Here is a 22,630-nt window from a genome sequence, read left to right on the forward strand (position 1 = left end):
GCCAGACAAACACTTATAAGATTTGGATTTGAGTGCACATCATATAAAAGGAACAGTGCTATTCAGTGGTTCGATGACACCTCCAATTTTGGAAGTGGAAGCGTGATGCAGGTAACTTACTTGATGCAACATGCATCATGAAAACGTCATGATTTTACAGTGTATCTTAGTTGATTTCCTCCATATCTATTTTAAGCCATCTTTCCCAGATCCTCATGTAAGCACCATGATAATAAATTACAATGTTATGTTGATAACTCGAGCACCTCTCACTCAAATAATGTTTGGTGTATCTCCAATGAGCACAGCTCAATCGAAAAAATGCTCCAAGTTGCAATCGTTCTTAATTCCAGCCTACCGTAAGCACATGTAACTGCTCTTCATGTGCTAAATTACCCACTCCTTTTCCTGTGATGTGGACACGTATGTGAGCCTGTTACCATGATGACGTTTTTGATGTTGCATTCCTGCCTTCCTGTATGCTCAGATTTCATTTTTCGCATAACACTGTACAGCCATTGGCTTCTGCTAGCTACACGTGAGAACTTTCGCTGTGACCCAGTGCAGGGCACAGTAGTATTTTCTGCGGCAGATAAGATAACTTCAGTCATTACACATACATTTCAGCAATTTAGCATCGCCAGTCAAAAGCCTACACAGAGTGTCACATTGCAGTGCTGGCGGTAACATATTCAGGCTGGTTCAAAAACTTTGGTGGTGACACACACTTCCAAACACTATCGTTTTTCTCGGTCAAGGCAAGTCACTCCAGAGCACAAACATGTCCACACTGCACATTAAAATTTCATTAAAGGTGAAAGACGCTAGCAAGGTGACAACGAGCATGGCAGTCTTAAATTCCCTAGAGATCCTTTGAGAAAATAAAAAGAAACATCATACCACACGGTACATAAACCAGCAGCTAAATGCCTCTCTTCTCTAATGCAGCATCAGTATTGTGGTAACTCTCGTACATCAGTTTCCAAATTTTAAAACAAAACACCGCAATATCTGAACCTAACAAAATAGATAGAGCGAATTTATTAGAAGGCAAAGAGGTCGGCCTGAGCTTGAGCGCTTTAGCCTGCTACTCTGAACAGGGGAGAAGGGGAAGTGGGGGAACGAGTAATGAAGATGATGATGGGAACAGGAAGAGGTAAAGCGTATATGTACAATAACCACGTGACAGTGGTCTTCTTAAAGTCTATTGTCAAGTTCTGTACTCTTGAGAAAATCTATAAATGCCCTTGTAGCAGTCGTTGATGCTTTCTGGTCGGACATTGTGGACAATAGATTAGTTTCATTTAGAGTGTTCACACCGATGCCAGCCAACGTTGAAGCCAGCATCTTCCGTTAGGGCTCTGCTGTGGTTCACAGTGAAAGTTTTCAGTGTAGCTAGCAGAAGCCAATGGCTGAACCTAACAAATTCTTGGACAATATATATGCACGAAACTATGATTATCATGAGGAACATTGTGGTGGGGTACTCCAAATGAATTCTGATGACCTAAGGTTCTTTAAGAATGTGCACCTAAATCTAAGTACACAAGTATTTTTGCATCTCACCCCCATCGAAATGTGGTCACCATGACATGTGATTGAACACACGTCCTCAAGCTTAGCAGCATGAAACCTTAGCCTCCAAAGTGCCACGGTTGGTACCACACAACCTGTCTTCCACATTAATATCTCAGCTCCAATTCAGATTTCTCCACTCAAATGCACGTTGAATGATGACATTGCTCTCACCAAGTAAATGTCTAATTATCCCCCAGAATTTCTAGTCTTGGCCAGTTCTGTATAGTACTTGACAGCCTCAACTAAAGCTGTTCTGCTATCACCCAATAAAGTTTGTCTTTGTCATTAAATGCAACAGATTTATTCATAAGAGGACAGTGGCATTTATAAGAGCCAGTTACATGTCTCACACGTATCTGCCATACGAGGAAATCAGTGTTTGGCCTCCAAATTAAAGCCACCTCCAAGCTCATCTGTGCTGCATGCTCTTTTAGGGGCGAAGCTCCTCAGGGTGTGGTCCTGTCCCTCCTTTGTAGTATGCAGTAGTAGGTAGCCACGCATAGTGGGATGTATCCACTCCATGTGATAAAGATGACGACTGATGACCATGAAGAATAAGCGCGTTCCAGTATAGTGGAATGTAGTGCCCACTACACGTGATAACGATGACGATGATGACCATGAAGTATAAGTGCGCTCCATGACGATGACGACTGATGACCATGAAGAATAAGCGCGTTCCAGTATAGTGGAATGTACCCACTACACGTGATAACGATGACAATGATGACCATGAAGTATAAGCGCGTTCCAGTATAGTGGAATGTACCCACTACACGTGATAACGATGACGATGGCGCTGATGTCCATGAAGTATAAGCGCGTTCCATGACGATGACGACTGATGACCATGAAGAATAAGCGCGTTCCAGTATAGTAGAATGTACCCACTACACGTGATAACGATGACGATGACACTGATGACCATGAAGTATAAGCGCGTTCCAGACCACACATTCTCTTTCTGCCATGGATGAAAACGATCGTAAATGCGCTTCTCGCCCTCGAAAGGCAAAATGGCAACGCCGACAACAAACGTTCCCCTGTGCTTAACATCATATATGAGGACCCCTGTGTTTGTGTGTCAGGTCTTTGTATGATGATCCAGTGAGCAAAATTTACGGGGATTGATGGTTTACCAGATTACCTCCGGAGCTTTGCCCACTCATCATCATTCACTTCGTGGATATGGCATGATTTTTTCAAAAGCACTGTGTGACGTTACCTGTGTCTCCCTCGCCTCCGTCTCCGAATGCGCTGATCTCCTGGTTGTTGGACAGTGGTGAAACAAAGTGGTGGCTGTGCAGGTTCTTGTGAGTGACCAGGTGCTCCAGCCTCACAGGCGACCCACACGGAATGGGATCCCTGCATTAATATACGCTTTAGTCGCACAGGTCATCCGTCTTGTACAAACACGATTACATAAGCGATACTACAGGCCTAGCTTCCACGAGGTGCTCTCTGGCTCTTAACTGACGTAGCAACCCCAGCAATCAGTCAATACCAGCAATCAAATTCAGGGACACAGGATGATCTGCAATGGCTCGCCGTGGTTTGTTATAGTGACATGTCATAACTGAAATTGTTGTCCAGACCAAAACACAGGTGTAGACTTGCCAGAAAGCCCATACAAAGGTTGTCACAAGGTCACGCGGTCAGAGAGGAGCAGCAAGCAGCGGTCAATCTGTGATGCTTACCCACGCTGGCAGGGTTTTTCCCGCTTGCCCTTGACAACCCAATGGCTGTTGTTGTCTTCTCTGTCCGTGGTTCCCGTGACGGACTGTGCAAATGTCAAACGAGAAGTGGCGTTTAGTCCTCATACAAACAGCACCACATATACTTGAAGTGTGCGTACACCTTACCTGCTGACCACTGCCAGAGCCATACTTTATGTCGTGGGAGTGCAGGCGCACTTGGTACTGCTGGTTCTCAAGCTTAAGTACCGAACCACACGTCACATACTGCAAATCTGCAAAGTGCGGGAGTGTGATCGATTTATTGTGCTACGCACAACGATAACAAAAAATATTTTTTACAGGAGCGCGTTCGAAGTCCGAGGGCTACCGCCACGCTTACCTCACTATGGTACAAATGGTTTTAGATAAATAGTTTAACTAAATTACGGGTTTTACGTGGTCAATAAATTACGATATGATTACAAGATACGAAGAAAAGGAAACCCCTGGTTAATTTTGAGCACCTGGGATTCTTTGACATGAACCTAAACCTCAGTACACGGGCGTCCTTCCATTGCGCCCCCATTTAGGTGCGGCCTCCATGGTAGGGAATTGAACCCGCGCCCTCGTACTTACAGCTGACACACTATGTAGAGTTTTACATAAATAGTACAAGTAACACAAACCACTAGTTCCAGAACAGCAACGGATATCTGGAACATTTATTATGCATTGGTCGAAGAAAATCAATGAGCGCGCTTTCTACGCACTTCGCAAACGTGACACGTATAACGCGGCGACTACGTCATTCAAAGAGAACGCGCACGGATACAAAGGTTCTTGTTCGTGCACATTTTTAGAGTATTTTACAACTGCACAACGACGCGACCAGCTGAAAGGTTCGCAGGAGCTTCGTTGCGTTAAGCGAGGTGCGAAGCTGATCAAAATTTGAAACGCCAGCACCATCAGACAAAGTATGCAAGGACAGAAAGTCTGTGCGTGCAAATCCGTACTGCTGAAACAGCGTGCATGGGACTTCGTTAGCACGCTCAAAACACTGCGGCAATTCATTCACGGTGCCGTAATTGTCTGCATTCGCTACCACACACAACCTGTACAGAACACGCGGATACAGATTCGGTGCTGATCGAAGCATCGAGTGACGAAACATCGCGAGTGCGACTGACATAGCTTTATCCACAGAGAAAATGATGTTTTGACGCACAAACTGTACGTCATATCACTCACCAGCGCACACTAATGTTCCTAAATTCACAAGCGTAATAAATAGTAGCGATATTTTGCTCCAAAACGTCGAATGCATTGTTACTAAACAGCGGAACTAGCAGTAGCAGCCGGCGTCCGCCTCCAAGTTGCCATCGCGTCGACTCGAAACACACGTCATCTCTAACGAGCAGCATGAATCACAAGAACCAGTTCACTTTAGCTTAGCAACAGTTCTTATTCTTTCTACCTGTAAAATTTATCAATGTGCTTTTGTTTCTAGCACGTAACTAAACTTTTGATTAGTTCAAAAATTCATTTTGTCCATCTTTGGCCATCCGCAAGCCTGTCGCCTGGCCACATTGAAGTCATTAAGTTTTGATTTTCTTGTTTAGCTTTTTTTCGCCCGTTCGTGCTGGCTGGTCGGCTCGGGGCGTGTTGGTGTAGTTGCTGTCGTTGGTGGTGTTGGTGGGGGCTATGACTTTTATTTTGGCCGCCTTCAAAATGCAACAACGGTCGGATACGACACCCGTAAACGCGTAAGAACGGCTGTCCGTCGCACATTGTCGGAGAGGGTGATGGAGCAACGTGTGGGACTGTCCGCGGGCGAAGTGCGATGCCGCCGAAGCAACACGGCGGTGCCAACGACTGACGGGTCCGTGAGTCAGTGATGCTAGGCCTTGCAACAGCCACGGCAGCAACCCGTCAACGGCACACGTGAGGACCGCTTCACGTCGTCGACAGCGGCTCCCGTCGATCCGGCCGGGCCGTTATGGACACCATGGACGAGGACTACGACCTGGACGGCGTGGAGCTTACGCCGATCGAAGAGTACGACTTCGCCAAGGTACGACCGTCGCAGGCCGCCGGGCTAGCGTCCGGCCGCTAAAAAAAAACGCTCGGTGTAGTAGCATTTCGAGCGTGTCCGCCAGTTTACGTCCGCTTTTTGACAGGTGGTGATAGTGCGACAAAAAAAGTCCGCTCTCGAGCGCGTGCGAGTGAACGCCGTCTACGGGTCACTGGCGGCCTACATTCAACGGAGCGGTCCTTATTTGGACATTTACTGGTCCCTTCGTTTGGCCAGCCTGCGGCTCTAAGGCCTCATTTCGGCGATGCCCCCGAAAAAACCGTTAACTGGCCAGTGCATCGCGTGGAGCTTCTCCTTCATGGGGTGGGCTTTGGGCTTCGGCACGCAGATGGGGTGTGGGTGGCCCTTTCGGGGCATTCCTTCGACGCCTCTGCAGCGCGGGCGCCGTTCGTTTGTGTGACCGTAAAAAGAAGAAAATAGCAGGGTCGCGGACCGCGCTGTGGTACGGTTCGAGTTCGTGGCTCTACGGCAGAGCACACGATCGCCCGGGCCACGTCTAGCCAGGCGCCCGCGAATTAAAAAGGAAAGAAAAAAAATTCGGCCCCCTTTTGTCAACCGGAAGCGCACGATCCGTCGAAATGCTTGAAAGCTTCGCTACGACGATGGCTGTCTCGTTTTCCCCCGATGAAAGATAATCGGGTTAGCGAGCAGCGTCGTTTGTATTGCACGAGCGTGAAACACCTTTTCACGTTGTAAGGGTTACTGATTCAGTGTAGAAGGCCGCACGATCTATGCTTCGCGTGCTTGAGTTGTGTGCTCACCTGCCATTCTGCTTTACGTTCGAGTGGTTTCGAAGTTTAGGTGGAGTCGCTTACGCTCGTCAAGTTTCGTGTTCGCTATTCATTAGGATAAAGTGTCGCCGAACGGCAGTTACGTAAATGTGGCCTGCCCTGTGCGGTTAGCGCAGCACGGATTAACCAGATTAACCACTGCTCATGCAGAAGTCTTGATAGATGTTACTTTCAACAGACTTTGCCCCACACTTAATCACCCCGTGGGTGCTTTTTTTTTACCACCACAGAATTTATCGCAGCGTGATAATGCAGGGCTTTGTGTCATCACTGGCTCGCGTATATATATATATATATATATATATATATATATATATATATATATATATATATATATGTGTGTGTGTGTGTGTGTGTGTGTGTGTGTGTGTGTGTATATATATATATATATATATATATATATATATATATATATATATATATATATATATATATACTGAACTTTCTTATCTTTAATAATGTCACTACGCCCATTCATTGGCAGTACCTGTTGACAGGAAGGATTTTTTCATGTTTTCTTATGTACTGAAGGTCAGTAGTATTTTTTCACATTTGGAAAACTTGTAACACAGGCTTAAGAAAGCATTATCGTTTAAAAAATGTATTGGGCGTGACTTTGGCGAATTGAATTTATTACCTGACTTGAACATTAGTATCCAAGAGTCCAGAAATTAAAAAATGGAGGTCAGAGGAAGTATGTGGGGTGGTCATCATGCAACAGCTGTCAGCACTGATACATCCGAAAGCAGCGTGGTTGCGTTCATCACTTACATAGATAAAAAGCATATCGCTCTTACAGCCATTCACAACAGTGTGTTCATTAAGGTAGCGCTAATTAAATAGTTATGACTGTAATTAAAATTCTTAAGTAGTCAGATCCTGCTGGTCTCATGAGCACTGACTGGTTATAATTTGCACTAAAAGTGTGCAGTTTGTATCACTGTGATATATTAAGCGCAGCTTTCACCTTCACGTGCCACCAGCACTTTCACATTGTGATCATGAAAACTGCAACGAAAACAAGAGACTGGTAAAAATAGCACCTCCCCCTACACTCGTCCTCAGTGTCGATGACCTGCCATTGTATGTAAAAAAATGCTATATAATGAGACACATGCGGTATACGTATTTGTTATTGCTGCTGTTCCTGCAAGACTTAATCGAAGTGAACAACAAGTTAACTAAATCAATACTAACACACATACAAATATGGCTGACTAGTCATGCTTGAAGGCACCAGCTTGTTGGAAACACTTTCAGACAGCACCTCAAACAAGATTGCGGTTGCCAGAGTGATTGTCAATCTCGAACACATCATTTGGTTTCTATGTTCTACATCTATTCAAGCATTAGATGCTTGTATTGATTAGCCCTGGACTCCCACGGCTGTGAATACAAATTGCAAGGTTTATGGAATTGGATATTATCTGTGGTACATGGATATGCTAAAGGGTTAGGTGTATACACAATACAATTAGCTACATATTATGTGATAGTCTCCTATGGATGAGCATTAGATTTCTTGCCTGCCGCATCTTCCAAGCATCCTTTAAAAATCCCCTTTGGCAACAATTTATGAAAGGGTTATGAGTCATGGTGATCTTGCATGGCTGTAACAAGTGAAGCCATTGAAAAATGTACGTTCACTCATTAAGCTGCTGATGATTTTAATGGGAAAGGTTTTGTCATGTTGGCACAGTCATGTTTGGTAGAAGTATGTTAACATTGCTAACATTTTAGTAACAGTTGAAGTGCTCAACAAACACTGTCAAGTGATATTAGATCCTAAAGGTTGCAGTTGCTGCACTGGGGACGTGGGTTACTAGGACGAGATTATGAAAATTTTGTGTACAATGTCACACCATGATAGTAAGTGATGAGAAATCGTGTTACAGTGAATGTCACTAGAGCTAACGTGGCAAAGGCAAGTCCACTTGTCTAAACGTTGGTTGCAGCGACAATCCGTTTTCAACGAATGCTGATCACTGCAAGCCTCCATGCTCCCTGAACTGTCTTGTTTGCTGAATTAGAACATTCTAATACATGCCACTGCCTTGAAACTGTTGTCACCTGGCTCTCCATGTCCTATAAATTGTTGCCAGCAATTTTAAACCTTTCTATGTCACTTTTAGGCTAGAGAAAACTTTCATAGAACAGTACAATCAACAGGGGTGTTGCAATTTATTGGCTATGTGCCTTTGCAACAAATTCTGGTGATGCGTGTGCCTTGGTCAACTTGGATGTAAAAAAAACTGGTTAAAGGGCCGCTTATATTCGACTGAATACGGTATATTTCGCTGATCCAGTGGAACAAAAGCACTCCGGTTCTCGTTCTTTCTATGGCGGAGGAAGCGAGCTGTGCCTGGACTTTGTAGGGTCATTCTTTTGTCCTTTCACCCCTTTATTTATTTATTTTTTCGCAGACCGAGGAAAAGGAACAAACAGAAATGAAATATCGCGCTTATAGGACACCGCCCAGCATTGCATTCGTTCGTCACCAACACACGACTCCCACACGCTCACGCCCACATCAGCATTTTGAGGCGGAGCGCCCGCGCCTGAACTTGTCCTCTCGCAGGCGTAAAACGATCGCTTTGGCATCGTGACGCCACTGCGTGGCTGATAGCTCGCTTCTCTCGTTCTTTTTTTTTTCTCTTTTTTTTTTTCGTAGTTCGTGGCTTATACGACGAAACTTCGCAATCCGTATCCGCTGGTTTCGGTTTCGTTCGTGGCCGTGAGCTTTCGTGGCACGTGCGCATAACGGTTCCCACCTTTCCGTGTCTATTTTGTTGTCCATTCTTGTTATGGCGCGCGTACATTCGTTTGCAAGCGACGAAGTGTAGGAGGGACGACTTTGACGCGCTGTTGTAGAGCAATTTCAAACTACTTTTGAAGACGTGTCTCTTCGTTGGCCTCTTGTGCCCACTTACTCTGTAAATGGGTGTGACGATCATGTCCGATAAAATTTCTTACCGAAATAAACTTCCACGTTTACTCGCGTGTTACAAGCAGCGGATAACGTTTCCGCGCTGTTGACTATCCGCTGTTATATAAAACAGCAACATTGTCTTTCATTCGATATCTGTGCGATGTTCAGCTGTCTGCCACGTATTATTTACATTCGGGAGTTTGATAAAGCGTGTCACTGAAGAAGCTACTGCTGAAACTCAACACACAAGGATAGAAAATACGTGATGACACAGGTCTGTCATCTCGTTACTTCTGCCCTTGATTGTGTTTTTATGCGCTAGAAATCACCGATATGTTGTACCAATAGGCAGAAACGTCAACGTTACCGAAGAACCGGTAGTTTTGTCGATTTCTCGCGAAAATTACTGCGTTTACGGTAGTATTAGCGCCGGGGCGTTTATAGCCGCAGCTGGCATCTCTCAATCAGTAGCGCGATCGTGCTGACTATGCGCGTGCTTCTGTGTTCGGCGCGTGCCTTCCCTTGTGTGGCTATAGCCTTTTATCAGGAAATATTACTTCAATACACTTTTATCTGTTTGTGTTACAGTTTACAAACGACGTCGTTTTGCGAACAGAAGTGGCTTTATTTCAATATCGATGTTTAGGAGATACGGATCATACGATAACCCGTTTCATACGTAAGGGGCGAAGCTGCGAACGCCAGAGCAACGTTTCGCGTTAGTGCATGATGGAGCCGGTGGGTGTCTACATACATACATACATACATACATACATACATACATACATACATACATACATACATACATACATACATACATACATACATACATACATACATACATACATACATACATACATACATACATACATACATACATACATACATACATACACGCGCGCGCGCACATACACACAGACATAGCGATAATGGTGCCCATGCTCGGAATCGACGTTGAGGCTCCTGACTGTGCTAGACTCGCATTGGTTGCGTAGGAACAAGGGCGGTATCGACGAGATATCTGGCTATGGGTGAACACCTAAATGCGCCGCCGCCATGTATATATGTTGTATTCACGATTACCCAGCATGTAACGACGATTACAGAGCATCTAGTGAAAATTTTCACAGCTAGTGAAAATATGCACCTTTTGTTTCACTCAATTTCAGACGGCCGGTGTACCTGCGTAAGTATATGCAGTTTGCCGTTACCTCTCTTCAAAGAGACACTGACGTACAACACTAAATTGCTTTGTACTGTGACATTATCATTGAGATCGCTACTGCAGTTAACTTCGCCATCATATGTACGTTGTCGCAAAAGAATTTTGACTTTCGCGCTGTAACTTAAGCACCTTAATGTCAGCGCGTAAGGTCACGGATTTCAAGGTATTTTCTTTTTCTTCGAATTTCGGCCACATTGGATCTCGACAGCCCCCTTTAGATCACAGGGCACTTCATTTTTACCCACAGAGAACCCCCAGCAGACACCTTCAAAATATATTATACGTCAAGGAATGCGGTATAAGCTCAAGGAGGCGTCGTCACTTGTATCTTCTAAGGCTTTAGTATTTCAGCATCGAAGATGTTTAAGCTATCGGTAACTTGTGCTCCGTCGTGCAGAACTCCACAGGTGGGTACGCGCCACAGGACGTTTCGTTTAACGCCATACGTTAAACGAAAACTCTTCTCGGCGAAATGGAGCACGAGAGAGAGAGAGAAAAAGAAAATAGAGAGAGAGAAAGCGATAGAAAGAGAAAGAGAAAAATAGAAATAAAGGCAATAAAGACCTAAGAGATAGAAACAGACACAAAAAGGAGATAGAAAAACAGAGAGCAAGACAGAAAGAGAAAGAACGAGAGAGGAAGCGACAGAGAGAAAGGGAAGAGAAATAAAGATAAAAAGAGAGAGAAAGGGAGAGAAGAAAGACAGAAAAAAAATAGAGAAATAAGGAAGGCCATCCAGCTCCGCTTTTCCGTCAGGCTTGGCACCACTAGTGCAACGCTGCCATAATATTTTTCTGGGTTTTTTTTTTCTGTTTTGTGTGTTTCCCCCGCCTACCAAGCGACCTCTCGCGGCAAGAGTGGTTTTAGTATTGGCAGCTGTGAACTTTGGATGATTTACTGATACGAGAGCAATCTTTTTTAGTGTCTCTTCGAAGCACCTTCCTTTTTCACACCTGCACGAAAGCAGTGCGTATTGCAGTAAGCTTCACACGTATATGCGCCTGTCGAGGAAGGCTCCCTGGACGCCTCCATAATTCTCTCTGGGCTGTTGTTAATATCCGGGTACTCCCCAAAAATGCACTGCCGCGGCCGCGACGTCAGTTTTCGTAATCTCGTGCAACAGTCCAGTGAGGAGGTGACTCTTCTCTCCGTTGAAAAGTTCTTATTTGAGCGCGAGTGAAAGTGCAACGTCCGTTCGAACCAAGCGAATCAGAAGAGGTAGCGAGGGGAAAAAAACAAAGAAAGAAAACGCGGCCCTTTGACTGCGGAATAAATTAACGGCTCCTTCCTCCTTCTGCGCCTGCTTTTAACTGCGGTGATCCGCTCTGGTGCACACTACACTACACCTCTGGCGCACTTCGCACGCGTTATCTCCGGCCGCCGACGCCTCTTCACCATCTCGGAGGAAGTGCTGAATCGAACGGGAATATACGAAGACGGAGGGTGAGTGGGCGTTCGATTTCTTTAGGCTTTCGTCAGAGACGTCCTGATAAAGCGACGCTCCCTCGTCGTTGTCATCCTGCTTTCCTTCCGTGTCGTTTTCTTTGGTTATTGTTACTGTTGTTTATTGTTATTATTTGGTATATGCTACGATGCGCCGTTCAAATGGATGCTTGCTGAGAGTTTTCGCTTATGCCAGACTCTAAACCCTCTTACGAGCTGGTCAGTCTCGGTACTCGACCGTTTATCTCTGTCGATTGGCGTCAAATTTTTCTTCTTATTCTTTTTATTTTTTTTCATTCGCGATCTAGGCACCGGTACTCAGAATGATGTGGCGCTGAGGTGGAACGTACAGTCGGCTACAAAACAGGATTGCACGGTCCGTGTTATTTTGTCTTCGTATACGAGACGTACACTGGGTAAATAATGTATGCCCACTGCGATTTCATGAATGTCAAGACTGGCTGCGCATGCATATATATATATATATATATATATATATATATATATATATATATATATATATATATATATATATATATATATATATATATATATATATATATATATATATATATATATATATATATATATATATATATGAACAACCTGTTTAAATCCTTTAACTGTACACGTATCTGTGTCATGATGCAAAAACATGTGCACCATAATCTTGACTTCGTGACAAATTTCAAGTGCCTGCCGTTTTCGAAATGATGGCCTGCGGCTTTTGTGAGGTTAGAGGATTGGATCAGGTAGTGAAAGAGAGAGATATATAAACGAAGGGGAAAGGCAGGGAGGATAGCCAATCACGTGCTCGGTTGTTGAAGGGAAGGATGTGTGCCTCCTTATCGAAGGATCATGTCGCACTAAAACGTTGTTGGACAAATAGTCGCGTGATGTCATCGTTGCCACTCCCGTCCACATTAACCGTCGGTCTTCTGGGCCCGTTAGCATATGCATATTCTTGTAAGAAACGGCGTGTCCTCAGCGGCGTTTGTAGAACGAAAAAAAAAAAGCAAACTTTTCTATAGCTGAGGTGGTCTCCGCTGGCGATTCATTTCAACATTGTATAAAACAATGTTGAAATGAATCGTATTCAGTTTTATTCCAAGGAGAACGCGCAACCCCTGCTTCCATAAACAGTGTCAAGCAATATATCAGCTGCCTACCATGTCTGTCTGAGTGAAGTTTTTAGTGCAAGTGGCCGCAGTTTAATCGTTGAGGTCTGGCTCACTGAGCGTCGCACCATGCACTGTACGCAACGTATCGTGTTTTCCGTCTACTATTAGCGGAACGAAAGTTATGGCACTCTTGCTTTTGTGTCACTTCTAATCGGGTTCAGTTAACAATTTCCTCTAAGCGAAAAAAAAAAAAAGCTTCTTTAACAGGGGACGACGTGAAGCCAACAGACACTAGCACTACCTCCCAACTATTATTCGGAGACATATTTATGAGAAATCATGGACTGCCAGCTAGCTCCAACACGCACATTGTTCGGTTAACGATATGAAGTATCGATTCGATTCGAATTTTCGAGTAGTGATTGTTTGGTTCTAGATCCTTATCGAATAGTGGAATATTCTGTTTTTAAGCAAAGAGTTCGTTGTTAACGCGGAAGGTGAAGTGCTTACACTTTCACTGGTTGAATCGCTTTCACTTGTTGAATCAACGTCATAAGGCCACCGCAGCACCGGTGGCCTTATGACGTCGAGGATGACGTCGAGGAAAAGGCCGTTGTTTGCCGTTGTTTCCATTCCTTTCATTGTTGATAGTTAGCTGCTTCACGTTTAATACTCGAGTTTTTAACTTGGTCTTTGTTCTCTCAGAATGCGACGTAATCCAAATGTGAATTTATTATTTATTTCCTGTAGTTTCGTTATCTTTGTTACCACGATGAGCTTGCGAAGGTGCGTCTTCGATTACGATGATTTTTATAATAATTTCTGGCATTTTACGTGCCGAAACCACGGTATGATTACGACGCATGCGGTTGTGGGCGGCTCTGGAATAATTTTTACCGTTTTACCGGGCGCCATGATTTGTGCACGGGTGTTTTTGCATTTCGACCCCGTGGAAATGCGGCCACCGTCGACGGAAATCGAACCCGCGTCCTCGAGCTTTGCACTTAAACATCTTAGCCGCTAAGCTACCACGGCGGTTTTCGTTAACGACGACACTTATATTCTATTCAATGCGTAGTATAAATGTACCAGTGGGACTAATGAAAATAGGTCCTCAAGGACTGTTTTATCAACCCAAATAGACTCGGTGTTTCTCGTTATGCCCAACGTGCTTTTATAGGTCAATGAGCGTTGTGTTGGCACGTACGAGCTCGCGGTTTCGATTCTCAGTCGCATTTCGATAAGGGCGGGGGAAAAAAAAAGAATAAAACGGGTGCACCACTATGCAGCGTTTCTCAAAGTCGTTGTGCTGGCGCGTAATATGCCGGAGATTGGATAGTTCTAATTAGGCTCTACCCATACGTTGATAGACGTTAAGCTGTACAGGCCGCACGAGCTAACGCAAATGGCCTATACAGCTTCCACGGCTTTATTGAAACATTGCATTCTCTCCCCCCCCCCCCCCCCCACCCTTCCCCTCACACGCACACTGTAATTCTCATGGGCGCTGTGGGTACTATGATAAATGAATGAATGAATAAATAAATAAATATTTCTAGTTCATTGCGACAGTGCTTCCGTAATGCCCATACTTAAGTTTAGAGTCTGCAATGAAGCTTGCCTTAATCTAATGCTGCGTTAGTTCAACATTATTAATTGCTTATCTTTTGTGTCTCTTTAAGCGCTCTTTGTCTACCGAAGTAATACAGTGGTTACGATGCTCGGCTGCTGACCCGAAGGTCGCGGGTTCGATCCCGGCGATCGCATTTCGATGGAGACGAAATAGTGGAGGCCCGTGTGCTGTGCTATGTCGGTGCACGTTAACCCTTTATCAGGCGCGAATAATCTAGCGATGGTTTCTGCTCTACTTTTTGCCCAGACGAATTATACCACATGTGGGAACCCCCGAAACAATTATTATTCCTCATAAAAGAATGTTAGCTGAAAAACGAGTGGGACATCACCTGTCCCACGGACCACTGGAGTCCATGAGCCAAGGTGGGACACACGCTGTGCCTGTGCCCATACTGGGCTTCAGCTTGTCAGTCTGTGACACGATTATATAGCTGCACATGGAGGAACTGAAAGCATGCAACGCAAAGAGGCACTTGCCAGGCTTTGAACGTTTTTCCTGCGAAGTTTTCGAGCATCATCAGCACCTTTTGCGCGTAGTCGTGACGCATGCGGTAAGCTCCTTGCCCTCAGCGTGCAACACGTTCGTGCAATATAACTTGTGCAACACGCTCTGGCAAATTGTCTGTCTTTCAGTGATCTACGGAAGCATAAAATATGAATGAGAATAGCTAAATTGAAGAGAAACCTCTTTTAAAGAACACCAGACGGTCGAAATTTCCGGGGCCCTCCACTACGGCGTGCATCATAATCATATCATGCTTTTAGCGCTCTTACCGCAGCTGTCACGCTACAGATATTGATACAGGTTCACTGCAGAGCGAATAATAGAGAAGAAACTATAGACGACTGGGGCAGTGGTCGCGACAGCTGCGTCATCTTGGCAGCTTAGGTGTGCGGCATTGCGGAATTTACCGGCGCTAATATTCGCGCCGTTTGTTCAAAAACCCGCGCTCACATCGAAAAATCGCGCCCCGCAGTGCACAGCCGTTCGTTGCCAGGCGCGCCCACGTGGCTTTTGTTCACAACTGCCTCATCTAGCGCATTCAGCTGCGGCCGCGGTGGTGAGCGCGCTAAATCACGTGCTTCTGGAGAAAATAGCTGCATTTCGGTGAACAGCGCGCGCTCGTGCACGTCGCCTTGCGTGGATGCGTAAGGACAGGTAGCGATTCCAGGACAAGCTCGCAGCGCATGGATCCTTAAGGACAAGGTGTACGAATCTAGTACGAAGTCTCGCATGCGTGGATGCGTAATTAGGACAAAAAGGCGTACGGTTCAAGGACAATAACTGGCAGCACGTGAATGCATAAGAACAAGGTATATATGATTCTAGGACAAAATCTCGCAGGTCATGGATGTGTAAGGACAAGGTACACAATTCTAGGATAAAATCTCGCAGCGCGTGGAGGCGTAAGGACAATGTGTACTATTCGCGGACAAGTTATACTGGGGAACCTGCTTAAAACTACTGCTCGAGAAGCGAATCGGTGACCCACTTCAGTCGCGACGCCTGGGGGAATGCGGTGACGAGTCCCCGACCCCTTGTACCGGATGATGAATGGACAATAACAATGAACGAAATAAACATAGGGGACATGCATGTTATGACACACGCAACGCTGGCTTTGTGCGCGGCTGTTCTTTTGACTGGGGCGTTGTCGTTATTGTAACGTAATTTAGAAACGCTTTCAGGTCCTAGTGCTTTACCATAGCTTTGCTCACTGCGTTGTACGCATCGATTCCTTATTACGCAAGACATTGTGTTTTATTCGCATTTGTAAGTAAAATAATGCTGTAAACCTTGTGGAAACTGCTTAGGCTGCCATATTCCATAATTCATGTTTGCCCATGCCGTGGACAGTTTGTTACCGTATTGACAAGATGTACTGTTGGGTTAATTGGTCCATAATCGCAGTAAACAGCGCCGGCATCTGGTCTGTTGTTTTCGCCGGCGCTGTTTTACTGCGATACGGTATTTAATTGGGATATCACGGCGCACATAGCTGAACTTGAAGAGCGCGTTAAAAACGAGGCGGTGAAAAGGGGAGACGAGCACCACGCGCACCCTTTGTCAGTTTTTTTTTTTTTTATATATGTTGTATTAGTTCAACTTCGCTTTCCGACTTCGCACGTGAAATCTCGTTGGCTGTGCGCCCCTGCAGGCGCTTTCACCGAATTTCGTATAGGTTCCGTAGAGACGTAAAATTATTATTAATCCGGGTAGGACCCTGCGGGCTATAATCGGTGTTCAATGGTAAAGTGCACAGCGTGAGAACGGACAAGGGGCGGAAAGGAAAAACCGAGAAAAGTGTTTTTCGGTTGCATCTTTTCTCCCTTACCCCCTTTGTGCGCTGTACGCTTCTCTACTCTTTAAAACGATGGCAACATTTTGCCGTTTTCAAATAATATCGACAGTCCTGTGACGGATAGGATGGTTCAGTTTGCTTATAGAAACTGAACAATAATTTTAGATGACCTAAAAACGATGTGTCGAAACCGGAGGACGTACAGCCGGGAGCATTATGAAAGGGAACAAGGATCTTGTGCTGAGGCAGTAATTTTACTCGTGATGTGCAGATACGAGTGTGCGGTAGTGGCAGGCAAGAGGTATACTGAACGCTTGAAACTTCAGTGTTACGAACACTTTTGAAGGTAATTTCAGTGTTACCTTTCATATTGCTCATGACTGTACATAGTTGTATGTCGACGATCTCGTCACAACCTGACGCGTACACGTGCTTCTATAATGCCTCCCCCCCCTACCAAAAAAAAAAAAAAAAAGAAACGAAGCAGTCGATGTGACCTGACGACATCACGTGTGGTGTCAGCTCTTCGGAGCTTGACAGCGGCAATTTCAGCAATTACATTAGTGCTGAAGGGACGCCGCGCTAAGCGAGGTGTGGTTTCTGTCATCTCAAGCGCAGGGTGGCCCGTAAAAAAAGTCGCACATTCGTGGACATGATTCGGGGACGTGCAGCCGATGTTTAAAATTCGTTTTCCAGGAAAGAACTAAATCACTCGCAGTCGTATTGTTTGGTATAGATCACCAGAGTACGAAAACCGAACATATAAACACACTCGGAAAATTTTTATTGATGCCACTGCACATCGACAAGTCGCCGAAGTTGTTCTTCGGGAGCCCGTTTTTGTAGTAAGCTATAGGCTGCACTGTGCTTTTTGCGATAGCATTTTTTTTGAGTGCAAGGCATAAAAATATGAAAAAAATGTTTCTCGTAAGTTTAAGACGAAGGTCGAGAAGCACGCTGAGATATCTCGCATCCTTGCCGCGAAGTGAGAATTTCTTCTCGCAAGAAAGTCTTTCTCATTTCTTGAGTGTATACGTTATCGTGGTGTGTCTATATATATATATATATATATATATATATATATATATATATATTATATATATTATATATATATATATATTGTCTTGTATAGCCCGCTGATTGCAACCGGTTTAATGAGCTTCCGCCGTGTTTTGGAATGTGTCGCTGCACATCCATGTATAACCAGCTTCACATTAACAGGAGACCTTTTTTTTTTTTTTGTTCATCTGGAGCTAACACGTCCTCCAGACACGGGTTGTCCAGACAGAGGCTTCCGAAAATGCAGTCCTTGCTTTCTTCCTCACTCTCTCGAAATCGAATCGTGCACGGCGCGAGGTGTGTAAACTGCTGCGACCGCCGCGAACGCTCCACGTAAAGGTCATTCACCCCTGCCGCTTTTCAACCGGCGCATTTTATGTGTTTACTTTGTTCAAGAAACGCAGTGTATTGAAGGAAGAAAAAAAGGAGTAAAGAGAAGTCGCACACCATCGTATACACAGTCTAAGAAGAAGAAGAAGAAAAAAAGACATTGTGAACGACATTCCTGAACTGGTTCGTTCCATTAATGGGAATGATTGTGTACGGACGGTGCCTTCGTGTATTCTCGTAGTTCCGGATGGACGCATGCCATTCGCGAACGATTTCATATTTCCTAAATAAAGCGCGTATGTATAAGGGTAAATCAAGGATGTACTAAAAATCCAATGCAGTGGTGGGTGATAATTATAGTCACGCTACTGAATTAATGTGAGCAACTGCTACTGTGAAGTCAACGGCTTGTTGGCATTCCAGGAATGACGCAAAAAGTAGTGACGTCTGACGACAGTGCCGCGTGTACGTGGTTTCGTAGTATAGCTCGCCATGACGTCATGAACTTTTTACGTCGTCAGCTCGGGCGTAGTTATTGTGTCTTGGTGTAAAATACTACATTGTGTTCCAAGGAAGGCGGACTGTGATTTTAGAAAATTTGAAAAACTTAATTACACTTCGCTATGCAATAGCCAGAATAATACAGAAACAAAAAAAACAATGTATGACATCACATTGACGTATATGGAAAGTGCTATGCGATAATGCATGGGAAGGCTGCGTGGTTTCGTGGAGTCTGTATAGAAAGGTTTAGTTTATATGCCGGGAGGTTTCGTGTAGTACATGAGCTGACAACCCGCCACGGTATAGTTGCTGAGCGGCTGAGGTTGCACTGGTTAGCTCGAGGACGCTGGCAAAACCATCTGTCTTGTCCTTGCATTTAGGACCCCCACGTTAAACGACCCACAGGTGGCCAAATTAAGCCGTAGTCCGCTACTCGGTGGGTTTCTTGATTAACTTGGTTTCAGCACGTATGACCATATTTTTTAGCGCTGACCGTGTCCATTGAAATGGTGGTTACGCGGGCTTATTGGTATACGTGCACATAGTTTTTAAAACAGCGCATATACGGGACACGAAAGAACCCCGGTACACAGGCACGTACCTCCATCTGTCATCAATCTAAAACTAATTCAACGAATGAAATAATAAGAACGCATGAAGACCCGTTTCTTTCTTTCTTTTTGTTATAGACACAGCCGAAGCCAATAGGCAATAAAGCCAAGGCACGCATATAGGAGCCGTTATTTGTAGTTTTTTAACGGAATTGTAGTAGTTGTGTGTTAGAGAGTAAAACATTAAATTGGAAGAAAAAAATGGCTCCCCGCCGGCGGCGAGCGAACCCACAACCTTTGCAAACCCACAATCTCTTCACAGGTTGTGGTGTTAGATCTCCACCGGCGGCGAGTTGTTTCTTTCGTCCACTTTAATTCATTTTTCCTTAATTACTATAGACTTCAATAAAAAAAACTACAAATAACACCCCCTCTGGTGTGCTTTCCCTGGCTTCATCAGTCTGACTTGGCGGTTCTCTTTCAAGCGTCCGCTTTAATCACTTGCGCGCCGCATCGCAATATCGCAGTTTGTCCGCAGACCCGGAAGGGTCGACGGGCGCATTCTTCGCGCGGCGCCTCCCAAGAATAGCCTCTTATCTCGAACCTACTACGTTTTTCTTCGAGTCCGTTCTTCACCACGGCGGCGTTATGTTCCGGGTCGACCTGCGCTGCTGCAGCAGCAGCAGCAGCAGCAGGCGCCGTCCTGTGCGGCGTCGCTTCCGAGGAGAGAGGATACCGAGCCCCCCTCGTGGCGACTTCGAGATCCTGCTTGGTCCGCGCGCGCCGTGATGTGTTTAATGCGACAGGAACGAGGGCACACGCGGACGCGTGTGTGTATGCGACCTTGTGCGGATGACCATGCGCGGGCGCGATCCGTGTTTGGGAAAGGTCGGCGGTAGCTGTAGCGCCAAATGAAAGCGTTGCGTATACGTTTAGAAGCCCCCCGTGCAGTTATCATAACTCGCGGTTCCTCTTGTCCTTACATATACAGTAACTCTAGTCCTAAAGTGACTCTACAGAGAAAAATAATTCGAAATGTATTAGTACAATACCCTTCTATGATTAAAAAAAAAGAAAAGCACTCTTACTGCGAAAAGACGCTCGGCAAGACAGAGAATGGCCGCGAAACTCCAGTCAAGCTATGACGTCATGACCAACTAGACATGACGTCACGGATTTTGCTAGGGCCTTTAGTCGGATGCAACTTAAGTAGTCTGTGGCATTTCTTCTTAAAAGGCGGATGCACACAAGCCTACACCAATGGGCGCGCACTCCAGACTGACGTCATGTGCCGTACGGCCGGTAACCCCGCCTTAAACGTTGCCAAGTGCATGAGCGGAACTATTTCTTTAGTCGCGAAGGCTATCGGCTACCGCGCTTCGGTCGTCTGGGCGGGACCTCTCCGGACTTTTTAAGCTGTGTCCGATTATAGTTAATGGTATAACGTTAAGAAATTGACCATGCTTTTGGTTCTAAGGGAACCGGAGATTGAACATGACAAGCTTAAGGTACTTTTACCGAGCCGACGCGGACGAAACTGGGGAGCGGAGGATAATTTGAAATCGGTGACGTCACAGTGAAGAACCGGCGGTGAGGTTACGGCGCGAACTTCGAAAGGCGGAACGTTCGCCTTAATTTTCTCTGCAATGTCAGCTTGCTGTGCCTCACTTAACGACTGCAGAGTTTTTAAACACTACTTCTTTTCTCTGAACTGATTGAAGACTCCTGTAATTTCACGGTCTTTTCACCGGCAAGCAATTGCACAGGGTATGGCGACGGCGTATACCTACAAAGGTTGATTTTGATGCTTCTGCACGCAGTTAGGGTGATGAAGATAACAGTCACAACGCGACGGCTGCAGGGAAAACGCAAGGGCGGAGCGCGTCATGGAAACGAGTGTGCGAGAAAGAATGAATAATAATTAAAAAAAAAACTTGAGCACTAAGCGTAGAGACGAGAATGTGTAGGAGACACAGGTGACAGAGATGGCTTGCGCTGCCGAGTAGGCACGGTGGTCTTTTTCGTTTGTTTATTTTCTTCTCCGAGCAAAGTGCACGAAGTGAAAGAAAAGGAGAAAACTCAGGGCGTGCACCGGTTGGAGTTTAACGAGCGCACTTGTGTGTATGCTATTGCGGTGGCTGGGGTGAGAGGTTTGAAGCAGTGACGGTTAACGCCTCTTTAAAAAGGGTGCTTCGTTGATGGCATCGTCGTAATGCCAGGCGATGGGTGTTAAAAAAAAGTTTTATGTCTGTCGTTTGACTATGAAGGTTTAAAAGGACAGTAAAAAGAAAAATTATTTTTCTCGTATTAGCAAATTACTCTTTCACGATACCAAAAACACCGCGCTTGCTGCGAGAAGACGCTTGGTAAGACGCTTGGTGCGGGTGGCGCCGCCACCTTGACGCTCCCGCACCAGTCGCCGTAATGTCGTAGATTTTGACGGCGTCTTAGGGCCTGCGTATAGCTAATCTGTAAGAATGAAGTACATTGTCCTCTGAGGGAGCCAGAGACTTATATACCAAGTTTCAGAAAATTTCGTTGAGCCAGTATGACCAAAATACGAAAAAAAAACTGAAATCAGTGACATCTGGTCGATGATTGCGGCGGGAAATTTAAAAGTGAAACTTCTGACATTTATTTTCCCAACTATTATTAATAAACCTGTGGTGGTGAAATTAACGACACTAGAGTGTGCAGAGTATCATCTATCAGTCTAAATTAATTTATTGTTTTACTTTAGTGTCCCTTGAAATAGGGAACTAGATTATGGAAAGTATTCGACCTCTTATCACGACGAACGAGGCCATATTTTTCCGTTTGCTTTCCAGGCACAAGCCGACGGTGCCACTGCTGCGAATATTTGCCCCATTACTACTCGCCCTAGATTGGCTGCGACGCGCCGCCTCCTTTCCGTGTAACTACACTCGGCGTTCGTGTGCGTATAGCTGTCCCGTTGCCGCTCCCCAGTTTGTCAAGAGCACCCCTGACCGATTCTGTTGACCTCGCGCTTCGTTGTAGGCTGCATTCTCGCCAGCCATCCACCAACCGCCCGCGGGATGTTTAGACTGCGAAGCGCGCTGGGCGCCACCCCGTAGTGCGTGCGCGTACGCTTCAAACTGGGGCGGGGTGGGCTGAAGAGAGAGAGGGAGAGAACGTGGGGGAAAGGGGGGCCATGGAAGAGCGCATGCACGCTTTCGGGCGGTGACACGTTGAAGTATGCAAAGTACCCGTCGCTGCTCCTTTTGGGAACACCGTGTTGAGTAACTCTTGCGCCGTGTATAAGGTATCATACTGTGATCGTGTAGCATGGCCTCCGGCATTTGCCAGCGCTCCGATTTCGGAGGTTATGCCTGTGCCGGTGCCCGCAATTTTCGGGGCTACCTGCAGCGGCGC

The 22,630-nt window shown here is 45.5% G+C and overlaps 2 protein-coding genes across 2 annotated transcripts in view; one reads left to right on the forward strand and one right to left on the reverse strand.

Annotated features, from left to right (window-relative positions):
* Positions 1-2,780: 2,780 nt before the first annotated feature.
* On the reverse strand, positions 2,781-4,646 carry LOC119397614 (stromal cell-derived factor 2-like). The gene is made up of 4 exons (XM_049416614.1): positions 4,503-4,646; positions 3,441-3,547; positions 3,276-3,358; positions 2,781-2,943 (listed from the first exon to the last, which is right to left on the reverse strand). The coding sequence occupies exons 1-4, from the start codon at positions 4,576-4,578 to the stop codon at positions 2,781-2,783; spliced, it is 429 nt and encodes a 142-aa protein (XP_049272571.1). The 5' UTR covers positions 4,579-4,646.
* A 604-nt stretch (positions 4,647-5,250) lies between these two features.
* LOC119397615 (patronin-like) overlaps positions 5,251-22,630 on the forward strand; it is a 52,220-nt gene continuing 34,840 nt past the window's right edge. Inside the window, 1 exon segment of the mRNA XM_049416615.1 lies at positions 5,251-5,325. Coding sequence (XP_049272572.1) covers positions 5,251-5,325 — 75 coding nt within the window.

Source organism: Rhipicephalus sanguineus, chromosome 6 (genome assembly GCF_013339695.2).
Source record: "Rhipicephalus sanguineus isolate Rsan-2018 chromosome 6, BIME_Rsan_1.4, whole genome shotgun sequence".
In the NCBI taxonomy this organism is placed as follows: domain Eukaryota; kingdom Metazoa; phylum Arthropoda; class Arachnida; order Ixodida; family Ixodidae; genus Rhipicephalus; species Rhipicephalus sanguineus.